General features: G+C 35.6%; 1 protein-coding gene across 7 annotated transcripts in view; it reads left to right on the plus strand.

The window, feature by feature from the left end:
* Positions 1 to 24,466, plus strand: part of LYST (lysosomal trafficking regulator) — a 213,109-nt gene that overhangs the window by 83,680 nt on the left and 104,963 nt on the right. For all 7 annotated transcript variants that reach the window (XM_032242286.1, XM_032242287.1, XM_032242291.1 and 4 more), the window contains exons 13-20: positions 1,607 to 1,751; positions 3,024 to 3,197; positions 7,216 to 7,376; positions 8,248 to 8,438; positions 11,945 to 12,190; positions 16,774 to 16,947; positions 17,823 to 17,972; positions 21,480 to 21,617. In XM_032242286.1, the coding sequence (XP_032098177.1) occupies positions 1,607 to 1,751; positions 3,024 to 3,197; positions 7,216 to 7,376; positions 8,248 to 8,438; positions 11,945 to 12,190; positions 16,774 to 16,947; positions 17,823 to 17,972; positions 21,480 to 21,617 (1,379 nt within the window). The remainder of the gene's footprint in view (positions 1 to 1,606; positions 1,752 to 3,023; positions 3,198 to 7,215; positions 7,377 to 8,247; positions 8,439 to 11,944; positions 12,191 to 16,773; positions 16,948 to 17,822; positions 17,973 to 21,479; positions 21,618 to 24,466) is intronic.

Below are 24,466 nucleotides of genomic sequence, written 5' to 3' on the forward strand. Positions count from 1 at the left end.
AAGTGCTGGGATTACAGGCTTGAGCCACCGTGCCCGGCCTTACATTTTTAATCTTAACAAATCAGTAAGTGTTCATACTATCTGTATTTTTAGAGGAAATTAAGTAGCATGATCAAGTGATATAGCTGGTAAATGATGGAAAGGAATTAAAACACACCTTCTTTTAACTCCAGCGCTTAAACATTGCTACTATACTATAAGCTATGCAGATTGCTTTCTCATGTTTTAATGGAGGTAATCTTAATGTAAACAACCTCTTCTAAAATGAATAAATGTACACAGTGACCTGAGAAAAATAAATATTTGGAAAGTTTTTTTCTTAATTTTTTTATTTTAAAGATATATGAGAAAACATATTTTAGAAAGATGATTTTGTATAAGTGCTTAAAAATAGTGGACATATATAAACATTTTTGAAGAGAGATAAAGAATATTTTGCTGTGATATCACATCTTTTACCTCTAAACTAACTGGTGCCTTTGAGCAAATTTTTTAACCTCTCGGTGCCTCAGTTCTATTACCCTCTAGATATTTACCTTGTAAAATGGTTGTGAGCATTAAGTTAAATATTTGTAATATTCCTACTCTATAATGCTTAAGTACACACTGGTTTTGTCCTACTCTTTTATTTGTACAAGTTCATATTTGGTATGGAACATTTTTTAAATTTCACGTCAAATATGAGTTCTCTATATTTGGTCAGTAGCCTCAAAATAATCCCTGACCTTAATTCTCCATTTTTAAAACTATTGTCATTGCTACGGGGAGTATTTTTTAACATTGGTCATGGTTTTACCTGTTGAAAAATAGAAACTAATATGTATACAGTCTCATATGCAGTAGTGTTCTTTAAAAGTCTGAGCCTTTGGACATGCATTTTGTATTATGGTATAACATACCTTTACATAAAATCACATGTATTATAATGACAAATAGATCATCATACATCTTCAGGTAGTGCTGGGTTTTAAAAGATGAGGAAGAGGAGTCAAGATGAATAACCAGACAGCCCAAACCTATAAGCATTTACCCTAGCTTACCTTAAAGAAACATTAGAGTTTCAGAATCACTTAGCAATTATATTCAAAGACCACTCAACAGGGAATATAAATTATGAATATATTCAAACATTATAGTTTTTCCTTAAAATTTGTAATATGAAAATTTTTTAAAAATCATGCCATTGTGATAACTATAGAATGATTTTTGGTAGTTCGAGGCATTGACAATGACATGTGCTCTCTGGACGAGGGTCAGTGAAGTCATAGTGGCCCAAACCAGTTGATAAAAGAAGCTTGGTACACATTGTAAATAGGTCGTCACATAGCAGTCTGGTTATGCCCACAATTGTCCTCAGTTATTATGCATTTTTAAACATTTAATACCTTCTAAAGTACTGAATTACTATTTTTTTTATCCGTCATGCTTTTTTGGAATTAACATCTATACTTTGGAAATATAGTTGTTTAGAATAGGTCAGGCTCAGACATTTTGGATAGATAACCTACTACAAATGAACAAACTTGCTTTGTATTCTTCTAAATTCACTTTCTACTCAATTGTTATGAACCATTTTACTGATCATTCTAACATTTTTTCCTTATAGAGAGCGACAGACCAGAAGGTGCAGAGTATATAAATCCTGGTGAAAGACTCATAGAAGAAGGATGTATTCATATCATTTCACTGGGATCCAAAGCGTTGATGATCCAAGTGTGGGCTGATCCCCACAGTGCCACTTTTATCTTTCGGTATTGATTATCCTCATCCTCCCATGAATAGATAATGTATTTAAATAGTTTATTTAAGAAACATTAATGTGAAATCTGCTAATAAAATTTCATTACAGCAAAATAAAAGTCTCATTAAAAAAATATTTGTTCTGACAGTTAATACCACTTTTGTAATAGTGTGATTCTGTCCAAAAATCCACAAAGTCTAAAACATTTTAATTCTTGGCTGAGTGCGGTGGCTCACACCTGTAATCCCAGAACTTTGGGATACCAAGCCAAGACAGATCATCTGAGGTCAGAAGTTCAAGACCAGCCTGGCCAACATAATGAAGCCTCATCTCTATCAAAAAAAACCCACAAGAATTAGTCAGGCGTGGTGGCACATGCCTGTAATCATGACTACTCGGGAGGCTAAAGCAAGAGTATTGCATGAACCTGGGAGGCAGAGGTTGCAGTGATTCCAGAACGTGTGCCACTGCACTCCAGTCTGGATGACAGAGTGAGACTCTGTCTTAAAAATAAATAAAATTAACTCTCTGTTAGATTTTAGATCAAATACATACTGAAGTCTTATTCATCAGATTGTAATGGTCTTAATATGTTATTAACAGACAGATGTATTCCATGTGCATTATGTATTTAATAGCCATTAGCTGATAAGCTTGGGTTCTCCTTGTTATCTTGTCCTTTTATCCTCTCTCCTCTATTAAGTAGTGTAGATGCAGGTCTTTTATTTATATTGAGTAAGTATGAATATTATGATACTATTTGTATAAAACTCAAATCTAAACAAACCAGTACATTATTTAGGAATATATACTTTGTAAACGTTATAAACATTACTAGGTGCTTTATGTACATTGTCTCCTCATTCTTTTAGTAATCCCAAAAAGTAGTTTAGACCTCCAATACAGTCTGGTATTTAGACATTTATGTGTGATATGTATTAATTTTTCTATGAACCAAATAATACATTGTAATTTCTAAATGGGCAATGACTATATAAATAGTAATAATACATATTTTTTTACAAACTGAATTCTGAAAATTATTGCCTGAATTATCACTACCAGCCAATGAGCCTAATTTACTTTAGTTCATGAACTGAGGTAATAATAGAATGATTAGATTATGGTATAAAAGACCTACTGACTTTTCAAGCACTTTAAAAAAATAAAACTGGTTTTTAATCTTACTTAAATATTTAGAATTATAGTTACTATACATGTGTTAAATACTGAGGTCAGAATTTTCACGTTCTCAGCCTATGCCTTTTCTCTTTTTCTGTAGTGTGTGCATGGATTCAAATGACGACATGAAAGCCGTTTTACTAGCACAGGTTGAATCACAGGAGAATATTTTCCTCCCAAGCAAATGGCAACATTTAGTACTTACCTACTTACAGCAGCCCCAAGGGAAAAAGAAGATTCACGGGAAAATCTCCATATGGGTCTCTGGACAGAGGTAAAAAGCATTTTTGAGAAAATGCGTATTAATTTCAGTTACAGAAAATTCTAGGTAATATTTACTATACTTTAACTTAGGAATCTGCCAGAGTTGGACTTTTTTTTTCCTATTGGTCATTTTCATACAAAATAAACTTCCTGTAGAAGTAACTTGAAAATTATTATTTGGGTTTAGGGAGCATGCAGATAACCTAGACATGTAGACATTTATGTATAATTATATATCAAAGAACAGAATCTATAATTTCATCCCTCAAGCCCATATATTATAAAACTGAATCCACGATAATTATTTAAATTAAGTGGCCAATAAGGCTAATATCTAAATTAAATTGGGCTTTCAAAAGAAATTAAACTGACTAGCCTATGTATCAGGTGACAGATGCAGACAGAGTCCTAGAAATATACCAAGTGAAAGATTCAGGGAGAGTACTGTTTGATTTTTACCACATAGGAGAATTGTGGGCCCAGTTAACAAGAAACATCTTGTGGAATATATTAATGTAAAATTTTAGCCTGAATGAACTATAAGGTATCTTTGATTCGTAAGCATTGGGAAGTATTGTATTGAATGAAGTGGCATGAAAGAAGATAGAGAATTCGAAACTGTAGTGTAGTGTTGGAGAGGATTAAGCTGGTTGAATGAGTTTAAGTTGGATAATGAGAAATAAAAATGAATAGACATGGTGAAACTACTTAACAGGCTTTGAATGCCAAGCTGAGAAGTCTAGATTTAATCAAAGGGAACATAATATATTGCATACTTACTATGTTGCAGACCTTTTGCTAGGTGCTTTATGTACATCATCTAATTCTCTCAAAAATCCCTCAAAGTAGATTAGACTATGGAAATAGCAAATACCCTTAACACAGATCAACCTATTTTTATTCATTCATTTGTTCATTCATCACATTTATTGATGTGATGATGTGCTCAAGTGTTTTGAGCACTTGACATATTAATTAGACCTAGGGGACAGTGGTAAAAAAGATAGACACATTCCCTGCCTTCTTGGAATTCACAATCTGATGAGTAATCAGACAACAAGCAAACATAATTAGATGAATATTTACAAAAGATGACAAAAACTGTGAAGCCCATGCTTTAAAACCCTGAGACAGAAAATGCCAAGTTTCACACTTTTGATGGGTGGATCAAGGAAGGCCTATCTAAGAACAGGGTATTAAAGCCGAGACCTGAAGGAGGAGATGGAGTTTGCCCTTTGAAGGTGGGAGGAGGAAGATTTGAGAGGAGGTTGGGGAATTGCTGCAAGAGACTGTAGCAATTGATTGCTTGTAGCTGTCCAGCCTCAATAATAGAGTGAGGCAGGGAGCAGGGGCTTATGGATTGCTTTACAGTCCATGGTGTCTGCCACAGGCAAGAACAAACTTTGGAAGTAAAATCAAGAGTTCAGTTTTGTTCTATTCATTTAAAAAAAAAAAAAGTAAAAATACATAATTGAAGCCTAATTTCTCTATTCCAAATAGAATACTGTCTGTGATGTTCTCTATCAAGAACATCATTCTGTTTTCATACCTGCCTAAGCCTGAATGGCAGCTGAAGCCAATCAGCAAATTTGTTTCCAGAACCTATAGTTAAATCAGAGGGAGCTGGGCCTGGAGATGTAAGTAAAGAGGCCCTTTCTCCTCGTAGACACTCTTTAATTTCTTGAGCTTTCAATGTGTGCCAGGCACTGTATTAGGCACTTGATACAGATTACCTAATTTAATTCTCCCAACAATACTATGAAGTAGGTATATTATTATCCCAATTTTATATTGAAGGCAACTGAAGCCTGGAGTGACTTGCCCAAACTCATGCCACAAGCGAAGGGCAGAGCTGAAAGTTTAACCTAGACTCTGACCCTAGAGAGGGCCCATGCTTAAAACCCCTGTGCTTTACTGCCTCTTCAGCCTTTTTCTGAATCATGTCAACTGACAGGTACAGGAACCATAAACTAATTATTAGATATGTTCGGAATGATAGATTAGATTTTTATTGTAGACAATCTGAAATTAGTAAGCATGGTCACTTGATTCACACATCACCCTTGTTTTACCCAACCACTTATGTCTACATTCCTTTGAGAGAATTGTTTGCCATTTGGCACAAGCTAATTTCATTGGTTAACAGAGCAGGTGACCAAGGACAAATATTTTATTCTGTTGATTTAAACTTTGTGCTATAATATCTTCATCACCTTATGAGCTATAGAATAATTTCTAGGCCAGGCACGATGCTTCATGCCTGTAATCCCAGCACTTTGAGAGGCCAGCGCAGGAGGATTGCTTGAACCTGGGAATTCAAGACCAGCCTGGGCAACATGGCAAAACCCTGTCTCTACTAAAAATAAAAAAAAAAATTAGCTGGGTGTGGTGGTGCATAGCTGTAGTCTCAGCTACTTGGGAGGCTGAGGCAGGAGGATCACCTGAGCCCAGTAAGTCAAGGTTACAGTGAGCCGTGTTTCCACCTGTGTACTTCAGCCTGGGCAACACAGTGAGACCCTGTCTCAATTTAAAAAAAAAAAAGAATAATTTCCAAAAGAATACATTTGAAGAGGCCTTTCAAAATAAGATAATGATACTGAAAATGACTTAATACTTTTTATTAGTTGTTGTTAACAGCTTACAAATATGGCAGAAATATATGGCACACAGTAGATACTTAATATTTGTTTAATTCATTTTGCATTCATTCTGCAATAGGTTTTCTTTTACCCTTAAAAACACTATTTTATTTTTATTTTTATATTTTTATTTTACTTTAGCTCTGGGATACATGTGCAGAACATGCAGGTTTGTTACATAGGTATACGTGTACCATGGTGGTTTGCTGCACCTATCAGCCCGTCATCTAGGTTTTAAGCCCACATGCATTAGGTATTTGTCCTAATGTTCTCCCTCCCTTCGCCCCCCGCCCCGCAACAGGCCCCGGTTTATGATATTCCCCTCCCTGTGTCCATATGTTCTCATTGAAAAACTTTGTTTTTTAAAAATGAAAATTTTGAAACTATTTTAAGTCATAATGCCACTAGGTGGCGATAGAGTTTTAGTCACAGCCATTTATTTGGTCAAGGAGAAGGATGTCATTGAAGGTATCTCACATCTTTCCTTTATTTAAAAAAAAAAAAAAAACGTTAAAATAGTTAGGTTTATATGTTCTGTGTGAAACAGAGAGGCTTAGAGAAAACTTTTAAAATAAATATTTACAAAGTTGAGTTTCTCATTAAGAGCTACCTATGTTAGCTTATCCTGTCTTCATCTTAACACGTTTTATTGAGATTTTGCCTTTATTGATTACCCTAATTATCTTAAAATGGAGTATAAAACATTCCTAAACTGGGGGTAGAGCTCTGTGGTTTCACTAGTTGATGAAGTTCTCCCTGCTTTGTGTGTCTTTCTGTGAGAAAGCCTGGCCTTGCCAGCACTCTATCTTTTGTAAGCATTCCTGTCACCTGTATCCTTGAAGCAAAAGAGACTAATCAAAAGCTGCGTAATCACTTAGCATTAAGAAAACAGAAAATGCAAAAAGCAGTGGTATTTTAGTAACCAGACAGAGGAAATTTTGAAGAAGTTATATTCTTTTTGTGATTAGTTGCCAAAGGCCTCATAGATGACATAACATTTTTGAATATCATGGATTCCAATTTTTGGAATTGTTTGTCGAGATGGGAGACTTCTTGGCAAAATTAAGAGGAGGTGGTTGGTTTTTATCTGTAAACCAGGAAGGTGCATATGCAGAAGTCTAATGGCAGAGAAAACTTGCAGCAAATGTCTCGTGACGTTTCCCATGGCCTGTTGTGGGATCATTAGGTATCTCCATTCAGCTCCCGTCTTTCTGCAGAACCTTTGACCAAGAGACAAACAGAATTAGCCCTCCTCTCTTTCCCCACTGCTGGTCGATAAGGAACCAAGAAAATTGTTCAAGAATTTCCCAATTTTAAATATTCATACTTTAAAAATGCTTAGTACTAGTACTTCCTAAAGTCATTGCTTTTACTTTGTTTTTAATGTAGGAAGCCTGATGTTATTTTGGATTTTATGCTTCCAAGAAAAACAAGCTTGTCATCTGATAGCAATAAAACATTTTGCATGATTGGCCATTGTTTATCATCCCAAGAAGAGTTTTTGCAGTTGGCTGGAAAATGGGACCTGGGAAATTTGCTTCTCTTCAATGGTGAGTGAGCCGTGATTGCACCACTGCACTTCAGCCTGGGCGACAGAGTGAGATTTTTTTCCTTTGAAATGGTTCCAATTTTTTTTCTCAGTTAACAAGTATAAACTGAGTAACCTGGCTAAAATATTCATCTCTGTTCCTTTACTTGTGTTTACTAAGTACTATATTTCTAAGATTCTAAGATATACTTTTAAAATATTTTAACATTTTTGTAATCTAGTTGTGTCTTAGAATTGATAATTTAATATAAAAATGTATTTCTTCCACGGTCAAAAAAGAGAATCCTATATTAAATTAGCGTTTTTTTTTTTTTTTTTTAACACTGGATAATGTAGTATCATGACTAGTAAACTTATCTCCATTGTCTCTTTTATTTATAATTTTATTATATCTTATATGAATATCAAATTTTAGGGAAAAATGAAATATATAATTTTTAAAAGCATGTCCTTAAACCTGACACATAACAGCATTCAGACAGTGTTTATTGACTAAATAGGAAGGAATAAAGATGTTGATTCAAATTTTAGTTAGAAATGGAATTTACCAGCATATAGTTTCCATTATTAAAAAAAAAACAAAGTAAATAAAACAGAAAACCTGTTTTCTGGCTTAAGAGCAAATGGAAAGTTTACGATTTAATTAAGAGCTTCACAATTAACTTTATACATACTAATCCATCTTCCATCATAGTTGGCATAGGTTATTTTCTCATTACACAAATTTGGAAATTGAGGCTTTATCAATTTTATAAAATATAGTGAACAACTAAAAGAATCTGGCTAAAAAAATGACTCCTGGTTTCTTGCTTTTTATGAAAAATTCTGGTTAGAGTGTTTTAAATAACTAACTTTATTTTTCTGTTATTCAGGAGCTAAGGTTGGTTCACAAGAGGCCTTTTATTTGTATGCTTGTGGACCCAACCATACATCCATAATGCCATGTAAGTATGGCAAGCCAGTGAATGACTACTCCAAATATATTAATAAAGAAATTTTGCGATGTGAACAAATCAGAGAACTTTTTATGACCAAGAAAGATGTGGATATTGGTCTCTTAATTGTAAGTTTTAACTTTCTAAGTTTTAATTTTATAGTAACTGTATCTGGGTATATTTATTGAATAGTATAGTTATAAATTAGATTTCTAAAGTTTTTCATGTGGTTCCTTACATTCTCTTTTCTTAGAATTATGTTTTTTTCTGAAAAAAATTGAAACACTTTGACTTCCCTTCAAAACTTGTTTCAGGTTTTATATTTATATCTTTTCTTTGAAATTATATATCTATAAAAAATTTATCAGTTTATTTTATACTTACTAATTATTCAGGAAAAATGTTTATGAGACAGTGAAAATAACACTTGTTAGTTTGACATACTGTTAAAAAATGTTGCTCATTATATTTTCTTTCCATACTTATAAATATATCATAATATCCATTTATAATGTTAGTTTTAGTTACATATATTCAGGTTTTAGAAAACTTATCCTTTTTTATTTTATTTTTTTTAAGAGACAGGGTTTCTCTCTGTCACCCAGGCTTGGGTACATTGGTGTGATCATAGCTCACTGCAGCCTTGAACTCCTAGGCTCAAGCGATCCTCCTATCCTAGCCTCTCAAGTGGCCAAGTCTACAGGCATGCACCACCACACCTGGTTAATTTTAAATTTTTGTAGTGATGGAATCTCACTATGTTGTCCAGATCTTTTGGTCTTAAATTCCTAGCCTCAAAAGATCCTCCCATCTCAGCTTCCCAAATCCTGAGATTATAGGCATGAGCCACCATGTCCAGCCTAAAAAACTTAGTCGTTGATATCAGTACAAATAGAAATTTTGCTTTCAAAATATTGCTAATTCTGCTTCTATGAGACTCTCTATTGCTTTTCTTATATATATTTTCTAATATTTTGTTCTACCAGTATACAGTTTAGGAGCTAGTGGTGAGGATTTTGCATTATAGCAACTAGAAAACTGAGCCTTCATTGTCTTAGAAAATCTGCTAAAATATTTTAGATGTGGCCATGAAACTGGGTTCCTCCTTCTCTTGCTTCTTATGAGAAGTAAAGATATTCCTGAAAGAGACTACTATTTTGAAATGTGTTGTTGTTGTTGTTGTTGTTGAGTTGGGGGGAGGGAGATTTGGTTGTCAATAATTATTGGGGAGTAGGGGCCAGGGATGCTAAATGTTCTACAGTACATGAACACTATTTACAACAAAGAATGATCCCATCCTAAATGCCACACCATTAAGAAAACATCCTTTAGGGAAACGGTTCTTCAAACCTGAGTGTGCACCAGAATTATCCACAGGGCTTATAAAAATAGTAGATTGCTGGGCCAGAGCTTCTGATTCAGTAGGCCTGAAGTGTGACCCTGGAATTTACATTTTTAATAAGCTCCTAGGTGAAACTGAGGCTGGTGGGGGTTAATAACACTTTGCGAACCTCTGCTTTAGGGAGGCTGAGGAGCTCACACAAATGTTTGTTCAAGTAATAACTCTAACTCTCTAGTTTTTGGTTAATCCATTTGTTTTCATAGAAAAATTTCCCTAATCCTTTTATTTTTCCTGAACAGTATATAGGTCATATAAGTTACAAAACTCAACAAATTATCATGAATGAAAATTCTGAGGGTTTTATGTAAAAGCTATTTTTAAAGAGTAAATTCTTTAAGCCTGATTTAGTAATTTGGGAGTTATAAGTTCATGAAAGAATGGTCAGGCAGAAGTGGTACCCTCAGCTGGCCACAGTGGCTCATACTTGTAATCCCAGCACTTTGGAAGACTGAGGCAGGTGGATCACCTGAGGTCAGGAGTTCGAGACCAGCCTGGCCAACATGGTGTAACCCTGTCTCTACTAAAAATACAAAAATTAGCCAGATGTGGTGGCTGGTGCCTGTAATTCCAGCTACTTGGGAGGCTGAAGCAGGAGAATTGCTTGAACCTGGGTGACGGAGGTTGCAGTGCGCCAAGAACACAGCATTGCACTCCAGTCTGGGCGACCAGAGTGAAACTCCATCACAAACAATAATAATAATAATAAGTGGTACCATCATGTGAGGGTGTGGTGTCAGATTTCTGATTGAAACTATTGCAGGTTTGAAATTTTGCTTTTCTAGCATAATCATACACAACAGACAGTATAATTGGTTTAGCTGGCGCACAAATATGCTGGGTGGTATGTCTGATTGTTCTGGGGCATAAATAAAGCACAGGCCAGGCATGGTGGCTCACATTTATAACTCCAGCACTTTGGGAGGCTGAGGAGGTCAGAAGTTCAAGACTAGCCAGTTCGAGACCAGCCTGGCCAACATGGTGAAATCCCATCTCTACTAAAAATATAAAAATTAGCCAGGCGTGGTGGTGCACACCTGTAATCCCAGCTACTCAGGAGGCTGAAGCAGGAGAATTGCTTGAACCCAGGAGGCTGAGGTTGCAGTGAGCTGAAATTGCACCACTACACTCCAGCCTGGGTGACAGAGTGAGACTCTGTCTCAGAAAAAAAAAAGTCATCGTCGTCGTCATCATCATCACCATCATCATCATCATCATCAAAGCACAAGGCCCCCATCCAGTTCTGAGAGAAGACACTGAATCAATGATTTCTCTGAGCCTGGGCTTGGCAGCTGCTACCACTACACCACCTTAAAGTACATTATGGGCTGGACACCAAGGTTCATGCCTGTAATCCCAGCGTTCTGGGAGGCACAGGCAGGAGGATCACTTGAAGCCAGGGGTTTGAGACTAGCCTGGGCAACATAACAAGACCAAGTCTCTACAAAAAAAAAAAAAAATTAATTGGGGGTAGTGGCACCTGCCTGTAGTCCTAGCTGCTTGGGAGGCTGAGATGGGAGGATCCCTTGAGCCTAGGAGTTCAAGGCTACAGTGAGCTATGGTCACGCCACTGCACTCCAGCCTGGGTGCCAGAGCGAGACCCTGTCTTTAAAAAAAAAAAAAAGGACATTCTACATTTAAAATTAACCTTAATTTTAAAAATAGTTTAGAGAATCTTGACAGGGAGCCACACACCGATGGAAACTATTGTTTGCCTTGGAGAAATATTTGCAATTCTATTTTATTTTAGTTAGGTGTGCTGACAGTTGACAATCTAGAATTGTATTCTAGTAAGTAAGAAAGATCTAGTTTCAATTTGATTTTAAATGAGTAGTCAGCCCATGAGCAAATGCAGAGCAAAAATTTCAAATAAATTGACCTGACCCAGAGTTCCTGATATTTTTAAGTGCTTAGATCAGTGCCAGGTATGTAATAATACAATTTAATATTAAGTAGTAATAGTGTTATTTAATACTTATTCTAAACTGAACAAAGTTGGAATCCTCAACCTTGATGTGATTTATACAATTGATCACTGCTAAATAAATCACTGATCATTTGCTTTGTAGGAAACAGCCTTTCTTCTAATGTTTATCTTTGTTTAGTGTAGTATCTGTTGTTTTTTAAACAAAGAAAAGGATCGGTTGGATGTGTTTTCACTTTGAAATACTTGCTAGTTGATAGCTTACATTCAAACTTTGTGTCATTACTGAATGAAAATATTTGTGTTTTCAGGAAAGTCTTTCAGTTGTTTATACAACTTACTGTCCTGCTCAGTACACTATCTATGAGCCAGTGATTAGACTTAAAGGTCAAATGAAAACTCAACTCTCTCAAAGACCCTTCAGCTCAAAAGAAGTTCAAAGCATCTTATTAGAACCTCATCATCTAAAGAATCTCCAGCCTACTGAATATAAAACTATTCAAGGCATTCTGCACGAAATTGGTGGAACTGGTGTATTTGTTTTTCTCTTTGCTAGGGTAAGAATCACGGATTATAGTTTTGTCTAAAGAGACATGACTTATTTATTATTGATAAAGAATTTCTTTTGGACCATACAAAAAAGCTATACTCAACTATATTAAACTTTTAAGATAAAAAAATTACATATTAAAGATGTTATTAAACTTTCTGCCATAGATGGGTAAGGTTTCTTCTAATTTATGAATATTTTAGAAGTTTTCTAATAACCAAAAATGTAATTAGAACAATGAAATGTTAAATATACAAGATTTTAAATTGCCTTTGGGAAGAAAAGTGTATGCCATAGTAGTAATATGAAATAAGTATACTTTTAAAATTTTTATAGGCTGGGCATGGTGGCTCACGCCTGTAGTCCCAGCACTTTGGGAGGCTGAGGCAGGCGAATGGTAAGGTCAGGAGATCAAGACCATCCTGGCTAACATGGTGAAACCCCGTCTCTACTAAAAATATAAAACATTAGCCAGACATGGTGCCATCCACCTGTAGACCCAGCTAGGGAGTCTGAGGCAGGAGAATTGCGCGAACCCAGGAGGCGGAGGTTGCAGCGAGCCAATATCACGCCACTGCACTCCAGCCTGGGCAACAAGAGCGAGACTCCATCTCAAAATAAAATTTATTAAGCTTTTATTCCTTAAATGTTTCCAATGCATAGGAAAAAACTAAGGATCAACAAATAAGTTTAAAAAAAAAAAACTTTAATTTGTTTGGATTTGGAGTTGTTTCAAAAAGGAGAAATATAGAGTTTGACTCAGGCTGTGAGTACCATTTTAGAATAAATCATTTAGTTAACTGTCCTGATGCAGAGTAGACAGTCAGTAATTATAGACTATTTCAGGGATTGCTGAACCCTATATTAGGGAGTACGAATAGTCTCACTTTGGTAAAAATCATTTCTACTTCCTCTGGGTCCATATTCCTGTTTAATTAAAGCAGCTTCGATCTTTCTTCATCCTCGGAATGCCATCTTCATTTTATCCCTATGTATAACTTCTGCAACATTAACAAGTTTTCATTGTCTCCCGATCTAGCTTTCTTTAATGGAAGCGTCTTTGATTAATTTTGCAATAAGAAGCATATCAGCATTTGTTGTTGTTAGGGTTCTTATAAATATCTTGTTAGCATTTGATCCTCCATACTCTAATCTGTCTTTTCTTCTCCACCTCTTCCTTTTTTGTATTTTTTTTCCATCTAGTGTCTAGTTGAATAGATTATCTCCTAGTGTTTTAAAATTAAAAGCCCTTTAATTCCTCACCAATGTTTTTTGATATTTTCTGCCATTGTATAGTTTCAAAATGTATATCCTTGTTTTCTTCTCTTTCATCAAGGTATTGAATATAATTTTGTTATTGTTACATAGAGATTGGATCTTAGAGGAAATTGTTACATTTTTATCTTCATATGTTTAGTATCTTGCCAATAAGACTTTTAAAGTATGTTTCTAAGTCAAAAACTTAGAAACTTTGTTCAGTATCCTTCCTCCTCCTATACAAAAATAAAATTCAGTGTCCTTAAAATCCTTACATGCATAGCCTGCCTTGTGAGCCTGGTCTCTACCAAAAGGCAAGCTGCAGCTTCCTAGATGTACTATGAACTTCCAGTTTAGGCCTTTACCCTTCCCCTGACTGTGCCCTGCCCCCAGCCACCCCTTTATTCCTGCTTTCCAGGATTTGGCTTTCTTCCTAGGCCATCTTCTCTCTGTGTAGCCTTCCCCTAAACCAAGCAGAGAGGGGTCAGAATGGTTTCTGTGCTCTCCTGGCATACTTATTGTCTCATGCTTCTTTGCCCTTTTGCATGATAATAAGCGTGTGTTTCTTTTATGTATATATATATATATATAGAGAGAGAGAGAGAGAGAGAGAGAGTAGTTGTCAGAAAGTGTTGGTTGAAGTAAATTGAAGTACAAGGCACAACATGTGCTTTTATTTTTTTATTTTTATTTGTTTTAATTGCACTTTAAGTTCTGGGGTACACGTGCAGATATTGCAGGATTGTTGCATAGGTACACACCTGCTATGGTGGTTTGCTGTCTCCATTCCCCCTGTTGCCTACATCAGGCATTTCTCCCAATGTTATCCTTCCCCAACCTCCCCACCTCCCGCTGTCCGTCCCCTAGCCCCCCAACCTCCAACAGACCCAAGTGTGTGACGTTCCCCTCCCTGTGCCTATGTGTTCTCATTGTTCAACACCCTCCTATGAGTGAGAACATGTGGTGTTTGGTTTTCTGTTCTTGTGTCAGTTTGCTGAGAATGATGGTTTCCAGATTCATCCATGTCCCTACAAAGGTCATGAACCTGTCTGTTTTTATGGCTGCATGGTATTCCATGGTGTATATGTGCCACGTTTTCTTTCCCTAGTCTATCATTGATGGGCATTTGGATTTGTTCCAGGTCTTTGCTATTGTAAACAGTGCTGCAGTGAACATATGTGTGCATGTGTCTTTATAATATAACTATTTATAATCCTTTTGGTGTATACCTAGTAATGGGATTGCTGGGTCAAATGGAATTTCTATTTCTAGATCCTTGAGGAATTGCCACACTGTCTTCCACAATGGTTGAAGTAATTTACACTCCCACCAACAGCGTAAAAGTGTTCCTGTTTTTCCACATCCTCTCCAGCATCTGTTGTCTCCAGATTTTTTAATGATCGCCATTCTAACTGGCATGAAATGGTATCTCAATGTGGTTTTGATTTGCATTTCTCTAATGACCAGTGATGATTAGCATTTTTTTTCATGTTTCTTGGCCTCATAAATGTCTTCTTTTGAGAAATGTCTGTTCATACATTTTTGCCAGTATGAATGGGTTTTATTCTTATAAATCTGCTTTAGTTCTCTGTAGTTTCTGGATATTAGCCCTTTGTCAGATGGGTAGATTGCAAAAATTTTTCCTGTTCTGTCGGTTGCTGGTTCACTCTGATGATTGTTTCTTTTGCTATGCGGAAACTCTGAAGTTTAGTTAGATCCCATTTGTCTATTTTGGCTTTTGCTGCCATTGCTTTTGGTATTTTAGTCATGAAGTCTTTGCCTACGCCTATGTCCTGAATGGTTTTGCTTAGGTTTTCTTCTAGGGTTTTTATGGTGTTAGGTCTTATATTTAAGTCTTTAATCCATCTGGAGTTAATTTTAGTGTAAGGTGTTAGTAAGGGGTCCAGTTTCAGCTTTCTGCACATGGCTAGCCAGTTTTCCCAACACCGTTTATTAAACAGGGAATTCTTTCCTTATCGCTTGTTTTTGTCAGGTTTGTCAAAGATCATGTGGTTGTAGATGTGTGGTATGACTTCTGAGGTCTCTGTTCTGTTCCATTGGTCTATATCTCTGTTTTGTTATCAGTACCATGCTGTTTTGATTACTGCAGACTTCTAGTATAGTTTAAAGTCAGATACAGTAGTGTGATGCCTCCAGCTTTGTTCTTTTTGTTTAGAATTGACGTGGCTATGCGGGCTCTCTTTTGGTTCTATATGAAGTTTAAAGTGTTTTTGTTTTTGTTTTTTTTTTCCAGTTCTGTGAAAAGGTCAATGGTAGCTTGATGGGGATAGCATTGAATCTATAAATTACTTTGGGCAGTATGGCCATTTTCACAATATTGATTCTTCCTAACCATGAGCATAGAATATTTTTCCATCGGTCCTCTCTTATTTCCTTAACAGTGGTTTGTAGTTTTCCTTGAAGAGGTCCTTCACATCCTTTGTTGTATTCCTAGGTATTTTATTCTCTTTTGTAGCAATTGTGAATGGGAGTTTGCTCTTGGTTTGGCGCTCTGTCTGTTATTGGTGTATAGGAATGCTTGTGATTTCTGCACATTGATTTTCTATCCTGAGACTTTGCTGAAGTTGCTTATCAGCTTAAGGAGATTTTGGGCTGAGACAATGGGGTCTTCTAACTATACAATCATGTTGTCTGCAAATAGAGATAATTTGACTTCCTCTTTTCCTAATTGAATACCCTTTATTTCTTTTTTTTTTGCCTGATTGCTCTGGCTAGAACTTTCAATACTATATTGAATAGGAATGGTGAGAGAGGGTATCCTTGTCTAGTGCCAGTTTTCAAAGGGAATGCTTCCAGTTCTTGTCCGTTCAGTATGATATCAGCTGTGGGTTTGTCATAAATAGCTTTTATTATTTTGAGATACGTTCCATCAATACCTAGTTTATTGAACATGTGCTTTTATGGATACATCTTATGTCTTTGACAGGGCAGTAGACCCTACTGGGAACAAGTATCATGTCTTTTAGCTCTCTTTATCCCCTTACCACATAATGTAGAGCCTGTTTATCTACTAATTTATCAAAAACAAAGCATTTTGCTGACACTTCAGATCACTAGTTATAAAATGCTACTGACCTCTAAGGTTGTTCATATTATTATATACTGCAGTGTATATAAGAGACTATAGAACACGGAATTTATGCCTTACTCTCAGTTTTGCATATTCACAATCCTTAAATAGGTACAGTATGAGCATTAAAAAATACTTCATAGAAACTAATGGATTGATGTTATATAATAGAAGATTATACATGTTAAATTTTTACTCTCAGCAAATTAGGAGAAAACTGTTATCCACCCTTGTTTTTTTAGGTTGTTGAACTCAGTAGCTGTGAAGAAACGCAAGCATTAGCACTGCGAATTATACTGTCATTAATTAAATACAACCAACAAAGAGTACGTGAATTAGAAAATTGTAATGGGCTTTCTATGATTCATCAGGTGTTGATCAAACAAAAATGCATTGTTGGCTTTTACATTTTGAAGGTATGACTTCATAAAATTTATTCTTAAAGTTTCATGTGCAGTGATGCTCATCTCGTCAATAATAGTTTTGTGTTTCAGTTATTGGAAGAAAATGGAGGAAGCTTATTAGTGTATAGTTAATCAAACTAGAGTACTCTTCTAGTTCTTTTCACCATTTAAATAATTACATTTTTCTCTAAAGCATTTTTTTAAAGTAAAAAAAAAAACTCATTGAATTTTAGATCTTGGTGGATCATAGATGTCTCCCATGCTGTCCCCTCATTCCGTAGATTGCTTTAGCTCCCACCCTTATGGCAGAGAACTGAGTTCTCTAGGCCCTTAGAGGCAGACCATTCCATTAGGCACTGCTGCTACAGTTAGTTTTTAAAGTCATGGAATTTGTGTTCATTTTTATTATGATCCCACGATCATCATATATTTAAATACATTTCTAGATGAAAGCATTTGGTAACACTGTGAAAATATTTCTCTCTCAGACCTCTGGTACTAAGGCAAAAGGTGATTGCTTTACCCTTGCCCCAACCCCTACCTCTTTAAACTGCAAGATCCATACATTTTTGACATGAATTTTTACTACTTTTTTGAAAGGTTTTAAAGCCTAATAGCAGATTAATTCAATTTAAAACATACAAATTGAATGCTGTTTGTTTTACCCATGTTTGAACCTGAGTACTCAAAATATTTGTAAATTTGGGATTTTCTGTTTATCTGAATTGTTTTACAAAACAAGTTAAAGATACTTTGTGAAGTGTTAAATTGCTTACTAGCTTTCCTTTGAATTTAATGATTGCTAAAATGAAAAGCTTAATGTTTCTATTGAACTTTTTGATTAACCAGTTACTAATGCATCTTATATTAATGCTGATTTTCTATAGACCCTTCTTGAAGGATGCTGTGGTGAAGATGTTATTTATATGAATGAGATTGGAGAGTTTAAGTTAAATGTGGAGTCTAATGCTATAATCCAAGATGTTAAGCTGTTAGAGGAACTATTGCTTGATTGGAAGATATGGAATAAAGCAGAGGCATGTAATATATACTTTTTTCCCATTTTTATTGTGGTAAAATACATATAACATGAAATTTACCATCTTAAGCATTTTTAAGTTTTGGTTCAGTGGCATTAAGTGCATTTACAGTGTTGTGCAGCCATCACCACCATCCATCTCTGTAAATCTTTTTTGTTTTGTAAAACCAAAACTCTGTACCCTTTAAACAATAATTCTTTGTTCCACCTCTTCCTCCAGCCCCTGGCAACCACGATTCTACTTTTGAGTACTCTAAGGATCTTATATAAGTAGGATCATATAATATTTGTCTTTTGTGATTAGCTTATTTCACTTAGCATAATGTCTTCAAGGTTCATCTATGTTGTAGCATATGTCCAAATTTCCTTTTTAAGAATGAATAATATATCATTCTATATATTTATATTTTGCTTATCCATTCATCAGTTTGGAGACACTTGGATTGTTTCCACATTTTAGCTACTGCGAATAGACGCATATACTTGTTTTGTTTTGTTTTGTTTTTGAGATGGAGTTTTACTCTTTCACCCAGGCTGGAGTGCAGTGGCATGATCTCAGCTCACTGCAGCCTTCACCCCCAGGCTCACGCAATACTCCTAGCCTCAGCCTCCCAAGTAGCTGGAACCACAGATGTGCACTACTGTGCCTGGCCAAGTTTTTGTATTATTGGTATAGACAGGGTTTCACCATGTTGCTCAGGCTGGTCTTGAATTCCTGAGCTGAAGTGATCTGCCTGCCTTGGCTTCCCAAAGTGCTGGGATTATAGGCATGAGCCACCACCCCCAGCCAGCATATTATTTTAAATATTTATCTAATCATTCTTCTGAAATCCATTAGAAACTAATGGATTGATGTTACATAATGGAAGATTATACATGTTACATTTTTACTCTCAGCAGTCCTCCTGCCTTGGCCTCCCAAAGTGCTGGGATTACAGGTGTAAGCCCCCACACCTGGCCAAAAAAAAAAAAATGCTTCTAATCAATTCTTAATAAAAATAAGTATGCTAGAGAGTTTTCTGTTCTTCCTATAGAAAATTATATTACAAAATTGTTGTCACATGAAGAGGCAATTAAAAAGTATGCAGACACAAAACAGTGAAAAGTATTTTGAAAGGCATATCCAACAGCCAACTATTGCCGTGTTTCTGGATTTTGTGGTATTCCTGGTACTTTTCAGTTTTTTAAACATTGTAATTTGTTGTGATTCATTTTCTCATTCTGAATAAATATATGCTTTCAGATCTGAAAAAAAAATAGATAAAAATATGTATAATATTTCAGGGAGAAAAAGCAAATAATTACAGGGATCACATATGTAAACAAATTGGATCAAAAGCAGTATAAATGTATAATAAAGAATGTGCTCTGCCAGGCACGGTGGCTCACGCCTGTAATCCCAGCATATTGGGAGTTCAAGGCAGGTAGATCATGAGGTCAGGAGTTCAAGACCAAATTGGCCAAGATGGTGAAACCCCATCTCTACTAAAAAATACAAAAATTACCTGGGCATAGTGGCTGGTGCTTGTAATTCCAGCTACTTGGGAGGCTTAGGTAGGAGAATTGCTTGAACTGGGACGTGGGAGGCGGAGGTTGCAGTGAGCCGAGATCACGCCACTGCTCTCCAGCCTGGGCTACAGAGCAAGACTCCATTTCAAAAAAAAAAAAGTGTGCTCAGTTGCAGATTGGAAGATCTAACTTGGACAAAGTTGAACAAAGTTTATTTAGTATTTCAAAAGAGCAGGCAAATTTGGGGTTGTTTGATTTTAAAAGAAACATTTTTAAATTGAATTTGAAAGTGGTAAAACACACATTACTTCTGTGGCTTTGAAATAAGGTTTTCTTACCTAATTATTATTATTTTTTTTTTGAGACGGAGTTTCACTCATGTTACCCAGGCTGGAGTGCAATGGCGCGATCTTGGCTCACCGCAACCTCCGCCTCCTGGGTTCAGGCAATTCTCCTGCCTCAGCCTCCTGAGTAGCTGGGATTACAGGCACGCACCACCATGCCCAGCTAATGTTTTTGTATTTTTAGTAGAGACGGTTTCACCATGTTGACTATGATGGTCTTGATCTCTTGACCTCGTGATCCACCGACCTCGTGATCCACCCGCCTCGGCCTCCCAAAGTGCTGGGATTACAGGCTTGAGCCACCGCACCCGGCCTTACCTAATTATTTTTAAACTAAGTCCAGTTTTTCTTTTTTTTGTTGTTGTTATATTTTTGTTTTTATTGGCACTATTTTATCTTGGTATTACTTTTCAGATTGGAATCACGTTTTCATACTTCGGCTACCTTGTCTTCCGGTTTTTATAGGGTTTTTTCTTTTAGAACATCTTGCCTCTCTCTTATAGAGAGGCCCTGAGTAGAAGAGTATGATTAAGTCTATCAATTTCTTGGTTTATTATTGCCAGATAATGGCAGGAGAAATAGTAGAATCTGCAACACAAACCATTTAATTTTGCTTTTTGTTGAAAGCTTTATTGAGGGCCGGGCGCGGTGGCTCAAGCCTGTAATCCCAGCACTTTGGGAGGCCGAGGCGGGTGGATCACAAGGTCAAGAGATCGAGACCATCCTGGTCAACATGGTGAAACCCCGTCTCTACTAAAAATACAAAAAATAAAATTAGCTGGGCATGGTGGCGCGTGTCTGTAGTCCCAGCTACTCAGGAGGCTGAGGCAGGAGAATTGCCTGAACCCAGGAGGCGGAAGTTGCGGTGAGCCACGATCGCGCCATTGCACTCCAGCCTGGGTAACAAGAGCGAAACTCCGTCTCAAAAAAAAAAAAAAAAGAAAGCTTTATTGAAAGGACAATTAGGATAATAAGATGAAGGGAAGGTTGTCTTTCAGTATTAGTTATCAATATAAGATCTCTTTTTTTCTAGTATTGTGGACAAGTTAAAATTGATTCAATATGGGAAAAGCATTTTAAGGCACTGTCAAAGGATGCTAACTACTCTTTGAAGTGCATAGTCTATAATCGTGCAGAGAATTCTGTTATTTGGACTTAAAAGTAAACTAATCTAAAAATGCAGAATTTTCACATTGTCCATGACTTTTTCATTTGGTATGATTTGTTCTAAAATTATTTGGTTAAATGCTACATATGCAGATTGGTATTGAAATTTATACATTTTTAACAACAGCCTTTGAACATAAATTATTTAATAATAATGTTGGTAAGGTGTATGCTTTTCTAATTTGAATAATCCCTCTTGATAATTCATCTTTTGAAAATACATATATATCATCAATGCCACAGAAAGGGTAATGTAGAAAAGCACCTAATACAATATTGCATTCAACATAGCGATTTAGAAATAGCCTATTGGCAACAAAAAATAATGGGGAATAAATTTTAACATTGGCTTTTTGCAGACTAATATAATCTTTGATGCTGAATATATACATAATGTTAAATTGTTATGTTGTGTGTCTTCCAAAAAGCATGCCTACATATGTTTCAGTAACTATGTGCTTGTTGGTGTGTGTTTATCTCCGCAGCAAGGTGTTTGGGAAACTTTGCTAGCAGCTCTAGAAGTCCTCATCAGAGCAGATCACCACCAGCAGATGTTTAATATCAAGCAGTTATTGAAAGCTCAAGTGGTTCATCACTTTCTACTGACTTGTCAGGTTTTACAGGTACTTTTCATGTAACTTTACTTTTGGAGATATTTTCCACAGTTGTTTAATAATACTATGAACAACAAATTTTTGTGGCACTTTCAATGGGGCTTTTTTCTTTTCTTCTTCTTTTTTTTTTTCCCCATCTTCTCTTTTCTCCAGGTTCTCTTCTTTCAACAAATAATATGGGAGTTTTTCAACTCCTGAATCTTACAGCTTGATCATCACACTGTGTCTTAATTCCTAACTCATTACAAAAGAACAGTTACTAAATTTCTTAGATGTTTCTTTATGTTAGGATAGAATAATAATTTTGTAGTGCCTTGAACAGCAAGAATAGTTAATTAATTTTAACTTGTTCCATATTCCTTAAAAATTTATAAGTATATATTGCTTTAATAAGTATAAACTTGCCAAGAGTCTATTTTATATGCTAGAATTAGTATTTTAAAGTTATCCAAAAATTATCTTAAAAAGTGACACTGATTTTATCAGTTACATTGTAATATCTATGCTGTGGCCCTTTTAATTTTTTTCCCCTGCCTTTATCAATATCATCTAATATACTAACCAAGCAGATAAAAGACATTGATAAATATCTGCTTGGTTGGTATATTAGACAGTTTTCCAAGTTTAATGTCTGAGGCATCTATTAGAACTTTGTCAAGTTAGATAAAGACAGATATTCCATGAGATCAGTAATGTTTTTTATTTTGAGTGCCTTTGCTTCAGTGGCACTAAGGACTTTTCATTGTAGTTGAGCTAAAATTCAAAATCTGTGACAACATCTATAAGAAGTGTTAATCTGAGAATGCTTATATGATCTGGCTACCATTCTAGCCTCATCTTATGGTACTCAGCCTCCCTAGATTTCTTTCCCTTCCTTAAATAATACTTTTTTCTGTCTCAGAGTACATGGTATTCTTTCTGCTTTAACAATTATTGATCTCATTCTTTTCATCTGGCTAACTCCCACTTATTCTCCATGTGGCAACTTAAGACTTAATTCCTGAGAAATCCCTTCCCTTTCCATATAAATTAATCATTTTCCCTTTATACACTTATTCTTACTTTATGTACATACAGTTTATTAGTTATTTATGAAATTATTATTTACTTCCCTCTGCAAGCCTCCTGAAAGCAAAGATGTGGTTTGTTTGTTTTTTATCATACTGTAATGTCAGTATTTGACACACCTGGGCATCTGATAAATATTTGTTAAATGAATGAATTCCAAAAACACAAAAATATTTTATTGCCTTTCTTGGCCCTGTGATAATTAGACTATTGTAGGGAATACAATATGTTGATTGATCTTTCAGGCCCCTTGTTTACTGTTTTATGTATCATTTATACATCAGTTTTCCTCTAAATTTGTTCCTTTGCATATCCATTCTGAAATGTATTGGCCAATTTTCATTAAGTTCTTATGACAGTGTGATATTCTTATTTAGTCTTTGCATGTCAGAAAAGTGACACATAAACTTGGAGATTTCCATATATATTTATTTTCACTTTTGTCTTATTTACAAAAATGCTAGAAAAATCTTGGTACATTTTTTTTTCTGAAATGTGTAGTTCTTTACCCTTGTTTGTTCAAAGAGCTCACTTATCAAATTAACAGCTATTTATCAAACATAGCTTTATGTCAGGTATTGTGGGAAGTTTATAAAGAAATGAATTTAGCCTTTGCCTTTAAGGGATCTCAGAGTTTTTATGCATTTCAGGAAGATTGATAAATTGGTAGTATATTGGATATAAGGCAGTTACATTAGTTCGTGAGTTCAGTATAAAGAAACTGAGCCCTGGTGATTAAAGTAGAAGCATTTAGGTAGGGAGCAAATATGAGAGAGATTATAAAGATAGAACTCATAGGACTTGATTCTGTTTAAATGGAGCTTCAGGAGGAGTCAAATATAACATTAAATTTCAAGCTGGGAAACCAGAAAAATAATAGTTTTATCAGAAAAAAAGAGGCAACCTTGCAAGTTTCGTAGTTTATAAAATAGTCTACATTTGAGATTACAGCAGGACATTCAGCAACAGTGAACTGGTAGTAGTGAAGTCATGAGGATGGATAAGCACTCCAAGATAGAGAAATGTAATGAGAGAATCAGAGGGCTCAGGTTTACACCTGCAGGAGATACCCATTTTCAGGATGTGAAACAAAGACAAAGGGGCTATTGAAAGAGATATAGAAAGAGTAATTGAAAAACCAAGAGGAAACTCAGTAAAGTGAAAGCTAGAAGTGGCCAGAAGGGGAAGAACATGTACAGAACGAGGTGATACCTTGAACCAAATGATATAGAAAGTTCAGAGAAAATGTAGACAGATAAAGGGCCATCGACTCAGAAATTCTTAGTAACTTACAAGATTTTAATAGCATGGGTAAGGCAAGAGCCAGATTTCAGGGACTTTGGACAGCATGTGTGGTGGATCATTAAAGGCAGTGAGAATAAATGATTATTAAAAAGTCCAACGGTACAGTAAATGCAAAGACAGAAACAGAATGTTCACATATGGTGAAGTTATGGGATTAAAAAAATAATAACCAGTGACTATTGATAAAGAGTCAATGGAGATGGCAAGATAGAAGTAACCTGGGCTGGACTTAGGAATGAATCACTGATGCTGCAACCAAGAAAGTTAAGAAGATGTATGGAGTATGCTTTAAAAGAAATTCAGATGGTTGTAGCAGAAATAGTTCTGAATTGGAAGTCAGGAGATCTATGTTCCTGTCTTAGCTTGGCCATTTGACAGCTATGAGATCTTGGCAAAGGGGTTTTTTGTTTTATTCTGTAGACTCAGTGTTTTCTTCTTAAATCTGTGGTAGTTAAACTAAATTGTTTCAGAATTAACATCTACAT

This window comes from Sapajus apella, unplaced genomic scaffold (genome assembly GCF_009761245.1).
Source record: "Sapajus apella isolate SASKATOON/1434 unplaced genomic scaffold, GSC_monkey_1.0 scaffold49, whole genome shotgun sequence".
NCBI classification, from domain to species: domain Eukaryota; kingdom Metazoa; phylum Chordata; class Mammalia; order Primates; family Cebidae; genus Sapajus; species Sapajus apella.